Source organism: Heterocephalus glaber, unplaced genomic scaffold, assembly GCF_053883595.1.
Source record: "Heterocephalus glaber isolate CG9 unplaced genomic scaffold, H.glaber_assembly_v1.0 deba00000470, whole genome shotgun sequence".
Taxonomy (NCBI): Eukaryota; Metazoa; Chordata; class Mammalia; order Rodentia; family Bathyergidae; genus Heterocephalus; species Heterocephalus glaber.
In genome coordinates this window covers 16940454-16954823 of record NW_028258145.1, presented here as the reverse complement: position 1 = coordinate 16954823, position 14370 = coordinate 16940454, and the positions used below count along the sequence as shown (strand labels likewise).

The 14370-nt window shown below is 43.2% G+C and overlaps 1 protein-coding gene across 4 annotated transcripts in view; it reads right to left on the bottom strand.

The window, feature by feature from the left end:
* Positions 1–14370, bottom strand: part of Polr1a (RNA polymerase I subunit A) — a 77852-nt gene that overhangs the window by 51698 nt on the left and 11784 nt on the right. For all 4 annotated transcript variants that reach the window (XM_004844590.3, XM_021258203.2, XM_087204267.1 and 1 more), the window contains exons 5-12: positions 13504–13589; positions 13273–13376; positions 8717–8809; positions 7128–7233; positions 6688–6850; positions 4694–4864; positions 4442–4564; positions 2066–2296 (exon numbers count right to left, since the gene is read on the bottom strand). In XM_004844590.3, the coding sequence (XP_004844647.1) occupies positions 2066–2296; positions 4442–4564; positions 4694–4864; positions 6688–6850; positions 7128–7233; positions 8717–8809; positions 13273–13376; positions 13504–13589 (1077 nt within the window). The remainder of the gene's footprint in view (positions 1–2065; positions 2297–4441; positions 4565–4693; positions 4865–6687; positions 6851–7127; positions 7234–8716; positions 8810–13272; positions 13377–13503; positions 13590–14370) is intronic.

The window sequence follows — 14370 nt, the reverse complement described above, 5'->3', positions numbered from 1 at the left end:
AAGCAGGGACAACCTGCGGACTAGTGAGTCTGCTAAGGATTTTAATTTAATTGGTCCAAGCAACTGGACCACCCTCATTCAACCTCCCACAACTCAGGAGATCTCATTCTCTACCAGGAGCACCTAGTAGGCAGGGAGCCCAACCTTCCTCTCCTGAGCCGACCCCTGTCCTTGCCCACATCCCTCACCCTTAACCTAAGTTCCCTTGTGCCTATGCTTCACCCTTACACCCCAATAATTTCAGAAACCCCTATAATCCTTTTGCTTTTCCTTCCAAATGCCGTTTACTAGGAACCTGGCTCCCTCCACTTGGTTCACAGGTGACCTTCATCTGACTCTAAAGGACCCCACAATCACATGTGAGAGATAGATGCACCCACAAAATGAGCAAACTAGACCTCATCCCTCCTCCCTTCTCTCTTGCTTCCACATTCTAGCCCTCTCACCCTCCCTTTTTCTCTCTCCATTGTACTCTGCCTTCAAAGACTAACACTTTAATAGCTTTTTCTTAACACTATTGTGCCTACATCTAAGTCCAATATTTCTACTTTTTACCAGGGATGGGCCCTTAGTTTTGGCACTATTACTGTAAATATAAAGGGCCCAGAAGCATCTCCCTCTGTGGCATTCCTATTCTCCCCTGCTGTAAACCATGTTTATCCCTTCTCTTTTCCACAGCCCTGACACCCAACCTATGGCCAAATGGCCCCTGGCACGCACTCTGAAATGGCCCCACACTTTAGCCCCTGGCAACCCCCTAGGCTGCCTCATTTCCTGGATCTTAATTTTCCTCCAGATGATTGTGACCTTCCACGTCATCCTGCAGTTTCCTCTCAAACTCATTTCCTCTTGAGCATCATATGCAAAAAATCACCATTGTCCCTCATCACTGGTCCCTGAGGTGTCCACCACACCACTAAGCAGTGCTGTAAATTCCAGAATGACAGCAGGGGTCTCATCCACAATGCCTGGTAAAGCCCTAGCACTCAGCAGGTCCTAAGTGCTACCTGAGCTCTCATAGAACTCTCCCAATTTTCCTCTCATCATTCCCTACTGTGACTGTTTCACAGGTCTGACTTCACTGAATACGATTATTTCATATTTGAGACACCATGCTTTCTTTTACAACCCTCACACAGTTCCTTGCAAAATGCCCGGCACTTAAGAAGGGCAGAATCATCCTATGAGCCTGCAAATAAATTTCAATCAATCAATGCACAAGAAAACAACTAAACAGGTGACTTCATCTGATGTCTGCATGTGCCCTGTCACCAAAGCAGACTTGAACTTGTGTGGAGTTACTGCTCTACCTGAGGACAGCTGTGAAAATGAGGAAATCAAGAGGACAGGCCCACAGTGCTGCTGTCAATGGGAAGAACAGCAGGGACCAGTGAGGACCACAACAAGGCCAAGAGTGTGTCATTTTCCTCTCTGTTCCTCCAGGGCTCCTACAAGGATGTTGGAAACTTTGTATACCTTGAACCCATTACTACAGAAGAGCTACTTAGCCACTGTGCATGATAGGTCAGAGAGCGAGGAGAGGTCTCAGAGCTGCACAGATGGGTAGGAAAAAATACTCAAGTCACCTCTTGCCTCTGGGAAGTCACCTCTAAGTTAAACTCAAATCCATTTCACTCTGACACGTTCTGCCTCTGCTGCTTAGTTTGGGGTCTTCAGCTACTTCGCTCTCAATGGGAAGACAGTTACTATGGGACACAGTCACCAATGCTCTCATGTGTTGATCACAAGTCCTCAGCAACACAGCTAATCAATCATGCACCCTTTCTAGAGGAACCCAGAAAAAGCTTCATAACACAGCACTAAGAGCAGGCATTCACAATTGCTCAAACTGAAGCATTAGTTAAAACTTTTAGTTACTGGCTAACTCTGGCACCAAGCATCACCTTCAGAGACACTAATTCAGTATGAGGAGTGGGAGCATGGTAAATCTCACAAGTTCCAGGGATGCTGCCACTTTTGATCTGAGAAACACTCTTCAAGTGGCAATACTGAAAAGCCAGACAGCAGCTGCCTGGGCCCCTGACCCAACCTGCCCATTACTCACAATTTTTGTCCCCTGGGGCTTAGGTGCCCCGGTGGCTGGTGTCAGGAGCTGTTTGGCCACTGCTTCCCGCTGGGCTACATCCACGGCACTCAGGGCTGTGCGGCTGCCATCCTCGTTGATGACCATGGAGGCTCCGGGGTGCACATTTGGGCCATTGATGACTGCCTGCCTCAGTTCCTGAACGTTCCAGGGAGTCACTGGCTGAGGGTAGGTCAATTTTGTGGCAAACACCTAGAAGTGAGGAGTGTGTATAAATGTTGAGGGTGGGCACAAAAAGTTCACAGGGATCCAAAATCTGAGTCAACAAGATGCACTTTTTCTCCTGTTAAGCTGTCTACTTAGAGAAGGCCCTTCGGTGAGCAATGCAACACCCAGCCTGTCCTCTCCACAGAGCCATTTTGCCAGACTTGCTCCCTTAAAGAATAGAGGTCCTTTTTCAGCAGAGTCAGTCTAAGTAACTGAAGCGCTGCAGTTAATACATTAGTTTTTTTAACCCATTCTAAAACTTCCTTTCCTCGTGAGCCAATACATTCAAAGTCCCCAAAGGGAACACAGCATGGGACACATGCTTGAGACAGGTGGCAATACCTGCCCTCGAGTACCACCACTCTCCTCCCCACCCTAGCAGATATCGCTAACTGATCATGGCACCCACCCTGACCCCAGGCATGGCATCAGAAGCCCTTCCCTTAACAATTCTGGCAGCTACTGCCATCAAGATGAAACAGATTTGCAATTCTGATATCTAAGAAAATGCAGCATAGTCAGCTGAAGGCCTATAACACTCTCCAAGAAAAATTAGTTCACTGGTTAAGATTCTGAGCTATCGAATATTACAAACACTTGTGATGCATCAAAGTGCATGCAAATATATCAGACTCCAGGAAGTCCTCCATAAAGGAACATGCCCAACTTTCTGCAGATCGCTATGCAACGGTACTTTACGAGAGGCCTCTCCCTGGCTACCCCCATCACACACTCCCCATTCCCTCAGCCTATCTAACTCATTTACTCTCTCACACAGTACTGATGTACGTGCTTGTTTGTTCACTGTTTGTCTCTACCACGGGCACAGTGATGTGCAATTTCTCTGACTCAATGCCGGTCTCTAGCTCACTGTCCAGGCTTACCTCATCTCCCTGATCCTATGACACATCTCAACAGTGCTTTTTGGGAAGGGTATGCTACTAAGGCCAAAGAGGCAGTTTCACTGGCTCTACTCTTCCCAGCCATCCTGTGAGTAAAACCTCCAAGGCTCTATGTCCCTGAGACCTGGGGCAGGTTGGAGGCAGTCAGAGGGGTGACTTTGCTCAGAGGACAAGCCATCACCAAATGAACCTAGACTCAAGAAAGAAGTCTAGAAAGAACCACTTGAAGGTAGAAAGTGAGGTTGCACTAAAGTTCTCTCTGGAGGCTGGGGACATTCTAGGCACTATGAGGCCAAAGTCAGCAGGGGCAGCCCCTGCCTCTGTGCAGAGGCCTCTCCTCCCAGGGCCTCAGACTCAGGAAGGTCACATAGTGCTTTTCCTTGCCACTTGGCCGAGCTGTTGGATACAAAGACCTACAATTTCCAGTGGGCAGTGGGCACAGGACTGAGCCTTGTCCTGCCTCTTGTCTCCTGACACACCATGCTCTTGCCTAGGAAATTCAAGTGCACTCAAGACAGAATCAGAATACCACAGCTCCTCTCATTACCAGTAATCCCTAGAGAGGCTGGAGGGTGGTGTGTGAGGAAGTGAGACTCCTCGGAAGGAATTAAACCATCTTCACAATATTGACCTCAAAGTCCATTAAGGGGGGAAGCTGATTGAAGGGCTACTGCTAATGAGCACCACAGTCTGAAATGGAGGGGGAGAAAAGGAAGCTGGCTTGCCAAGGGAACACTAATAGGGTGGGCCACTGACCCCAGGGGAAACTGGCAGATGGGTAACACCCAACAACATGGACACAGCTCCCCTCTGGGGGTGCTCTCTGACCCATTCCCCTGCCAGGTAACAAGGGTACACAAGAATATATCTTCCTGCCCAATTTTTGTCTTCTGTCAAATACTCAATTGAATGAAGCTTTAAAGACTAGGTCAAGAGGGGCAGGAAGATATGCAGGCAGGGCATGAAACACCCTGCTCTCAGCAACCTGCTGCCCTTCGCAGGGATCTCCCCTGTGGATGGGTGTCAAGGGTGACAAGGAGAGTTATACCATGCTGTAGCCTGAGTACCTCCTCCCTCGTGAGCTCTTCCTTTGCATGAGGAAGAGGCAGAAGCTATCCACACCTGAGCCACTCTGACCAGCCACACAACCTGTTGGGGGCCACACACCTCTCTGGCACTCTCATCTGCTGCCCACCAGTAGCAAATGAGCCCCTCCCCAAACACACACCATGGGAATTCCGATTTCATTGGTGTTAATGTACATGTCCGGGCAAATGACCGAGCGGGCTGCATAGTCTACTCGCTTTCCCATCATGTGCTTTCGGAACAGGCCTTCCTTCTTCTCCAGGATCTGTATGGTGCAAAAAGGTCCATAGAAACATTTTTAAAAACTCAATTACGTTTATTGTTTTCTTGTTTTAATACAAATGTTTATTATTCACCCTCTCTAGCTAGCAATGAAATCTAACTTTTTGCTCACCTGTCTAATGCCAGGGAACTTTTCCATCATTAATTTGTCCATCTCACTATCAAACACAATATTAACGTGGCTCTGAAGGCGAATCCAAATGTTGTAAAGTTTGTCTGTGAGAGACTGGCCTGGAAGCATACTTAAAAAGGACCGATCCATAACAACTGAAGAGTCTTTTTCCTGGAAAGATGAAACCAAGAAAACAAGCTGGTGGGAAAAAAAAAAATCCAAAAATTCTGGCTTGGTTTCTTACCTAGATCTGATAAAAAAATGAGCTCTGAATTTGATAGACTGATGGTAAAGTGCTAATAAATCACATAAGTATGTGTCAATGAGACATCAGACCCATTACATATATTCCAGCCTGTCTCTTTTAGGTGGTCAAATGAACTCAATTTATAAGCAGTCCCCTTTCTTAAGACAATGCTCAAGTCCCACTATTATTTAGGTTCCTAACACTTTACTTCTGAAGCTCTGTTATCCTGCCAAATAACCAAATCTAATCTGGAATTTCAGCTTTATGGTTTTAGAAAAACTTGATCCAACATATTTATATAAAAATGCAAATAGAATAATTTCTTAAAAGGAAAAATGTCTTCCCTACGTCATCAATTATGATGTCAAATTACCTGTTGATCCCCCAAGCCTGAGTATTTAACTAATCCTTTTTAATATTTCTGCCCCTGGCCCTATCTTCTCTTCTCTCTCCACCGGCCCTGGGAAAGAAATAGAGGGCTTAAGTTGCCTTAAATCGCCACCTACTGGCTCCATCTGACCTAGAAGATAGCTGTCCTATGTCCTCCAGTGTCTGTCAATGAGAGAAGAAACCTACCAGTGTGTTGAAGTTGACAAGGATCAGAGAGAATGTTGTTTGTTTTTCCACAGACCAAGCCCCTTTTTTTCCACAAAGGCTTGCCCCTATTTTCAAGGGATATCAAAATAGAATTCTCAGGCCTGGTCATTGGATCTATCCTACAGTCTTCCTTCCCAAACTGAACAAGTACCTGCACAGGACACATCTTCTCTTATAGTAAGAATCTGTTAAATGTATACCAATGTTGGCCAGTAAGAAAACTAAACAAGGGCCAGGGATTTGGCTCAGTGGTGCTGCGCCTGCCTTCAAGTGCAAGATCCTGATTTTGATGCCCGGTACCAAAAAAAAAGAAAAAGAAAAAGAAAAAGAAAACTAAGCAAAACCAGAGAAAGCACCAGGAGAAAGACTGGATGATCCACAGCATAAGTGTCCAGGAGACAGTGGTACCAGCTTGTGATAGGTCAGCCGGACAGTGGGTCTGTTCCAGCAGCTGGCAGGGAGTCTGAGAGGCCAGTCTAACCAAGGATGGAGACAGCTATTTCTACTTGTACCTGGAGTATCATTTCACTGGTAATGGTCTCAGTGACCTTGGTAAGTTTTCTGAGTGTCCATTTCATCTTTATACCGCTAAAGTTCCAGCGGAGGGCCACACACTCTAAAGGGGCTCAGGAGTGAGGTGAGACACTCTTATCCTGGGAAATTCCCACTTTACAACACTGCCTTTCTAGCCCCAATGCCAGAGACCTCACTGAGCCCAAAACAAAGCCAGCTGACGTGAGTTCTAGTATTGTGACCTATGGAGTACATTCTTACAGCCCAGAAAAAGTCAGACTATTTCTTTCTTGAGCTTCTAGCTGCAGGTGACAGAACAGCCTAGGTGTGAAACATCACCATAACCCTTACATATCTTATAGTAGAGAGGAATCCAAGAAATTAAGGCAACTCAACTAAGACTTACCCAGAACTGTTGTTAGTAGCAAAACTGAGACCAAAGCCTAGACCTTTCCATGCTCAGGCCCATGCTTGTCCCTTTGATGTTAACTAGATCTGTTTTAAACTCTCAGCTTCCACTAAGGATCCCAAAAGCATCTAGTCAGCATTGCTGTGTCACCTGTAGTGTCTGTGTTTACACTGCAGAGGCTTAGAACCAAGCATGTGGGCTTGACATTAGCACCCAGGCAGCTCTGACCTCATCCGTGGCAAGTGCTGCCACATTGATGGGCAGCTTCTGTTCTTGGGCCATCAATGCCAGAAGCTTCCGGATCAGAACTATGTCCTTCATGACAGCTTGCAAGTTCACTGTCTGGCCATTGGTAAACATCTGGTCCCCTAGGCGATTGACAGGGCGATACCTGCAGGGGCACACACAGAATCAAGGCATGTTTAGCATGAAGGGTTGGGCTCTTCAACCACTCCCTCTGCTGACTACAAGCAACACATCTCCCCACGCTCAAATCCACAACCAGCCTTCCTCTTATGTTTGGAATAGGAGAGGCAAGGACTCCCACCACCTTGCAACCCAGAGCTGCTTGGTTTCTCTGTGCCCTTAACCTTCCCACAGCCTCCTAAAGGTCCTTCTTTCATTCCTCAGCCAACCTTTTTCAGGTGAAGTTAATTATAGGGCATTACCTGGAGGGTGGCACCACTATGAAATCCAGAAAGAACACACTGGGGTTGAATCTGGACTCCATGCCAACATCATCCAGTCCCAAAAAAAGGTAATTTAGAAAGAATCCTGTGTTTGAAATGAACCAAAGAGATCATTTAAATCTCTACGTAAGGATACGGGAGGACAGCCACAAAAATATTACTGATTGAAAGGAAAATCACAGAAGAGGATAATATGTAGAGTAAAATCACATTATTTTCTTTGTTAAAAAACAAAAAAACCTTTTGTGTTTGGAAGTGTACCTGCAGGTAAGGGTATGATACAAAGATGGCATTGAAGGGACAACAGGTACTTAAACCAGGGACTGACGGATGGGCAGGAATGGAGGGGAAAAACAAAACAAAAGACTTCCCTTGTTTTTGATTACTTCCCTGGACTATGATGCCTAAAACACATAAAAAGTATTTATTACTTTGACATTTATATAAAAAAATTGTTTGGGGCCAGGGATTTAGCTGAGTGGTTCCGGCATCTGCCTCCCAAGCGCAAGGTCCTGAGTTTGATCCTCGGTACCAAAAATATAAATAAAAATAAAATAAATAAATAAATTGTTTGAAAATTTTAAAAAATCAACCCAAAATAAAGTTAGCATTCTCAAAACACAAAACAAAACATCCTCTACAAGACACTGCCAAGAGGAGATCTTCTGTGAATCAAAGAAGTGTTTTAGGTTTCTGGTAACCTAAAAAATCGTGCAGATAAGCCAGGCATGGTGGTGCATGCCTAATATCCCAACATTTGTTCAAGATCAAGGTCAGCCTGGACTATATAGTGAGTGTCACAAAGAAGAATCTGAGAAAAATGAATAAAATGTGCTAGGGACCTGTCATAGAAACAATCACGTAAACTAGTGTTCTTTTTTTCTGATATCTTTTCTTTTAATTTATTGAATTTACTGGTACATTTTAGGTATACATTATGATCACATTTATCATTGGGGATTTGTACTTGTACATGATATATCCTGTCCTGATCTTTTAAAGAATATGTTCATCTGTAAGTGTTTATTCTACAGAGATCAGAGTTGGTATTTCACACACACTTTCAGAGGATGGGAATGACAGCTGGAATATAATGCATAGGTTTTGTTATATACTCAAAAGAGATGGGTTTTTCCTAGTTGTAGGGAATTAAAATGGATACAAATCCTAACATAGAAAAAAAGACTTCATTTTTGATTCACAGAAGGAATTCCCATAGAAATTTTCCAAAGGCCTTTTATCTACGGACATTTAAAAGAAGGTGAGCTACAGTGAACCTTCTAGAAATATGTATTTCTAGAATATGCATTTCTAGACTGTATTAAGCAAGTGGCCATGTGGCTGTCACATAACCAGCTCAGTTACAATAACTACCAAGGCTTTAGTGCTGGATCTGTGACACCTCATAATCACTGTACCCTAACACCTGCCCCAAAGCTATGGGCTGACTTTGGGAGAGAGCCACAATAATCACAACTTCTAAAACAATTAAAATAATGAGGCAGGAATAAGTCATGGAAATTAAAGCCTGGAGAAGAAAAGGGTACTTTTTTAGCCTGGTACACCACCTTCATTCTTCCAAATGGCACCAAGATGCTCCTGGGCACTGCTGGGTGTCAGGTATCCTCGTTTTCCCATCTGAGCCTCCTCAATTCCTGGAACTGAGGGGGAGGTAGGGAATCAAAGCACAATACATCAATAACAATGACTTCTCTTAGAGTGAGATTATCAATTCTTTGTCCTCATCCTGCAAAGCCCAAAGTTGACCACAAAAAGCAATCTCTAGAACATCATATTCTCAGTCCTGGATTCCCCTTTCATCTAATTTCTAAAGTAAAGAAAACAATGTAGTTATCATGCAAAACCTGGAAAGTAGAGAAAAAGAAAAATTACCCACTATCCCACATTAAACATAATCATTCTACTTTTTTATTTTTTGCAGCTGTAGGCTTTGAACCAAAGCCTTTCATATCCTAGGCAAGCACTCTACCACTAAGCTACACTTCAAGCCCTATCACTTTTATGTTTTTTCCTTTTTTTTTTTCTCACTGCCGGGGATCAAGCTCACGACTTTGTGCTTGCCAGGCAGGTGTGGTGCCACTGAGCTAAATCCCCGGCCCCATATGTTTTTTTCCAGTCCTTTAGTTTATGCAAGTGATTTAAATACACATCTTAAATGTGTATTTATTTTGAATACTACTCTGTTCATTTGGTATCATCATATGAATATTTTGCTTATCATTTTTGACTGTGTGACATTAAGTAGCTGTTAGCCGTACTCTCACATTTGGCTGTTTGGATTGATTCCTTTTTTTGTGTTTTTTTTTTGCAGCTTTAAGTAATATTATACTACATATGACACTTATCCAAAAGGCTTAGAAGGAGAACTATGGATGAATGAGTATGAACACGTCTATGAATAAATATATACATACATTCTTCTCACAAACACCATACTGGGATATGAGGAATAGATTGAGCTTGGTTTCTCAGACTAGGGAAGATCTCCCTGGGATCCTGTCCAGATTAGGGTCCTTGACCCCAGGGCCATGGACTAGGACAGTCTGAGGCTGTTAGGAACTGGGCTGCATACAAGGTGAGCAGTGAGCAAGCAAAGCTTCCTCTGTATTTACAGCCGCTCCCCATCACTCATATTAACCCCTCAGCTCTGCCTCCTGCCAGATCAGTGAGGGCATTAGATTCTTGAGAATTGGAGCATGAACCCTACTGTGAACTTCACATGTGAGGGATCTAGATTGCATGCTCCTTATGAGAACCTAATTCCAAACTCCACCACTGCCACTGTGGAAAAACTGTCTTCCATGAAACCAGTCCCTGGTGTCAAAAAGGTGAGGGTCTGCTATTTTAGAGAAATCTCTAGTTTGGATAACAACAGGTGCATCATAATTTATTTAACCAATTTCTATTAAGAGACCACTGAAGCATGTCCAATTTTAAATTATTTAAACAACACTTTGGGGACAACACTTTTTATATTAATTCCTTAATATAAAGTGACAGAAATGAAATTGCTAAGTCAAGGGAATCTGCACATTTAAAGTTTTAATACCTTTAATAGATAAACATTTCAACCAATTAATATAATTGAAGAGAGCGTGAGTATGCAAAGAAGAGCGGCTTTGACCTTCAGGGAGAACCACATTAGAAAACTATGTTCAGTGGGAACAAAACCAGACCCCATTAAGCTAAACAATTCTGTGGGCATTTCTGGAAATGAATATTTGAACTTTCCTACTAACCATGTCTGAATGGCTATGTAAGACTGGTTGGATCTCCCCAGCTCCTGTTCCAGAAGTGCCCTCCAGTGAGATTAGGTCACCCTGAAGGCACATGGGAGGTTGTTCAGTCATGGGACCTTAAGAGTCAGAAGAGACCTGCAAGAGGCCACCTTCTTAGAGGTGCTGTACCTGCTTCTAACAAGGCTCTACTGCAACCCGAAACAATGAAATCTGCCTAGCTAGAATTTTAGAGCATCTGAAATGTGTATTTATTTCAACTGTAACAGCTGCTACTGAAAAAGGAGTTTTGAGGTTATATAGCCTGGGAAAACTGGATTTCCACCGGTGAGAGTGTCTTGGCTGCCAGAATTCTTATTTTAAATACTAATGTGCTCAAGCAGGTTGGGGAACTCCCTGGAGCTGTACAGCTTTTCATAAGCTTATGGCTCTCCTCCTGGGATCGCCAGTACTTGGGGACTGATTAAGCATAGGCCTCACTTCTCTGCTCTCTCTGGTTTGAGAAAGATGGCCTGATCATACTAAGGAAGATCACTTGCTCTCGAAGTTAATGGTCTGTCACTTGTAGTCTCCTCTAAGAGTAGGGATACATGGTCAAGTCTCCATCTTGGCAACATGGTCACCCACAAGCACACCCCATGGCATAATGCCAAATGACCAATAAGCAAATGTTTGTTAAATACAAAATCCCAATCCTGAAGCTGATGAAGGCCACTGTCTATACATTTCTACTGTACAGATTTCTGGGTGCGAAATCTTATTCTTGTGGCTGCAGGGAAAGGTCACATCAGAAGGATGGATTTGGCAAAGTTACCGAAAGACTACTTAACTGCTAGACATCTGCCCCACAGAAACAGTTACTTTCTAGCATTTTGACTGTCTTTGTTTTCATTCTATTAGGATTTGATTAGGATTTTCCAGAGCATCCTAAAAGCTACAGTAGCAATTCCCAACTAGTGTTAAGGAAAAATTTACAGGTAAGTGAGGGAAAATATACTCTTGTGCTATCAGCTGTTCATTAAACAAAATGAAGCAGGCTTTGTTTGTCATAAGTCAGGTCCTTGCACATACTAGGCAAATGCTCTACCACTGAGTTACAACCTTAGCCTGTAAGAAGGCTTTCTAAATGCAGTGTGGTATTCTTGATTGGCTCCTAGAACACAAAAAAGCCATTACTGAAAAAAGCCTGGCAAACTTCAAATAAAATCTGAAGTAAATTAATAGTACCTTACCAATGTTAAATTTTGTGAAATTCTGACATGTGCTCCTGGTAATCTAAGATGCTACATTAGGGCAAATTAAGTGTATGGTAACTCTCATATGTTTGCTACTTCTCTGTGGAAGTCTAAAATTATTCTAAAATAAAGCTTATTTAAAAATAATAAATAGGGGGGTGGGAAAAGGAAAGGGAAGGAAAAAATATGAGAAAAGAAAGAAAAAACAGGAACAAAAGTTTTTGTAAATAGGGAGGGGTAGAGGGTTAGAGAGGAGGAAAGGGGAATGGGGAAAAAAACAAGAACCAAGATATATCATGTACAGGTACAAATTCCCAATGATGAATGTGATCATAATGCATAACTAAAATGTACCAATAAACTTAATGGAGAAAAAAATAAAATAAAAAATAAAAATAATAAATAGGTTTCCCAGGCATGGTAGCACATGCCTGTAATCCCAGTACTCGGGGAGGCTGAGGTGGGAGGATCAAAAGTTTAAGCCAATCCTGGGCAACTCAGTGAAACTGCCTCAAAATAAAAAATAAAAAAAGGTCTGGAAATATAGCTTTGTGTTAAAGCCTCTGGGTTCAATTCTAAAAAAACAAAACAAAACAAACAAAAATCCAAAACTCCACAAAAAACAGGTTTGATGTTACTTCAGCCTTGGCAGAGTCTTCAGTGCAAAAGATATAACTGACATTTCCAGGAAGGGAACTTACTTCCCTGCTTGTTCCATATTCTCAACCCCTGGGGAAAAAAATCCCTTATCTGCTATGGACTTTCATGTGTAATATAATTTGCTCTGCTCTGGGCAAGAGGTTTTGATACTGTCAGGATATGGGTTACAAATTGAAGATTCAGGAAGTATCCTTCTCCAAGCCATGCAGAGTATACAGCAGGGCCACCTACCTGTCAATCATCGGTTGTGCTTTTTCTATCCTGGCATGTTGATATGATGAAAAAGTTAACAGTTAAGATCTACAGAGCATATACTCCACGGCAGATACTGGTCTCAGTACTTTACACAAATATCTTATTTAATCCTTACCTCTTTAGAACAAAAATCAAGAAAACTACCACCAATTAAAGTGAGAAAAGTCATTTTCAAACTTTTTCCCCCAGTATCCTCAAAGGCAGAGCAGAGCCTAGACTACCTGTAGGGGCCTCACTAGACATCCAGGAGCAGCCAGTAGACAGGGCTAACTTTTTACTGAATGTTTGGAGATCTTAAAAATTATTCACCCAGGGGGCTGGGGATTTAGCTCAGTGGTTCTGCCGGCCTGTCTGGCAAGCACAAGGTCCCAAGTTCGATCCCCGGTACCAAAAAAAAAAAATTTATTCACCCACATTTTACTCCACAATAAATTCACACTTGTTTTATAATGAAATGTTACAACCTATTTGTCCAATAAAATTTTGTATTTCTTATTCATAAATTTTGCCAGAGACAGCCACTCGAGGCAAGAGGTACCTGTGGAGCACTGTCTCATCCAACAGCTCTGCCCACCAATTCTCTGGTGTGAGAGGCCTTGACACTGTTCCTGTGCTGACCCAAACACACAGCTCAAGAACATGTGGTAAAGAGGACCAGGTATCCCAAGGCTCAGGAGACATGGTCAAGGAGCACCTGTCAGCCCCCATACTGCTTACCCAGGGGCTCTGTGATCTTCTGGTCAGATTTCTTGTGCACCACAGCTGGATATGTGACCGTCAGTTTGCTGTTGTGCTCCTTTCGGACAACCGAACGCCCAGTCCTGCACATAAGGCGAGTTGTGATTGAGGAGAGAAACAAATCCCAATGAGACTTATAACAATGGCTCTGAGGGACTGGCCAGAGCCTTCTTACCTAGGGAAAGACAAAGGCAGTGCCCTGATACTCACTTGCAATGGGGACATCGCTTAGCTGTCATATGTGCCTTCCAGAAGTAAGCAATGAGTTTGCTCCTGCTCTCGCACACATTCTTCACCTGTTAAAAAGTCAGAGAACCCTGGAGCGCCATTTTGAAGAAAACCCAATGTGTATTCTTTCTGTGGCTTTTAAGTTCTACTTTTAACTAGAGGAAACCACCTTTACTTTCCTATATGAAATTTCCCAGAGGCTGGAGTGACACCTAGTGGTAGAGGCCCTGGCACCACCAAAAACCAAAAACCAAAAAACCCCCACAGTCCTCTGATATAGCCAAGCTATGCCAATTACTGAATGACTTCTTTAAACCTTTACTTCTCATTCATAGTAAAGCATAATAATAGTAACTACCTTAGAAAGCTGTTACTAAGATAAAGAGATCATGAATGTAGTAGTACTGATCTAGGAATAGAGTAAAAATTCAGTAAGTGCTAGTTACTATAAATTGTAAAACAAACCTCTCTGGATGCAGCTGGGTTCCCGGCCTGCTGCCTCCCTCAGATGGACTTGGGCCTGAGGAAGGCACATCCAGTGGTTCTGGGCATGGCTATAAATACGTTTCACCTGGGAGCTTTTGTACTCAACATGGGCCCCACCCTAGATCAACTGAATCAGAACTTCTGGCCAAAACCTAGGCATGAGGTGAATCACACTTCAAGATCAGTCAGTACCGTGGTTGTGGTTGATTATCCACCCCATTCATTACCCAGGTCCTATGGAGGAGAGACTGAGACAATAGTGGTTTAAAGAGTGTTGGAGAAAAAAGAAAAAGACATAGACACCATTCTCAAAGCAGGCGCTTGCTGGATGCTACACCTAAATAACCTAATGTCACCAACTGT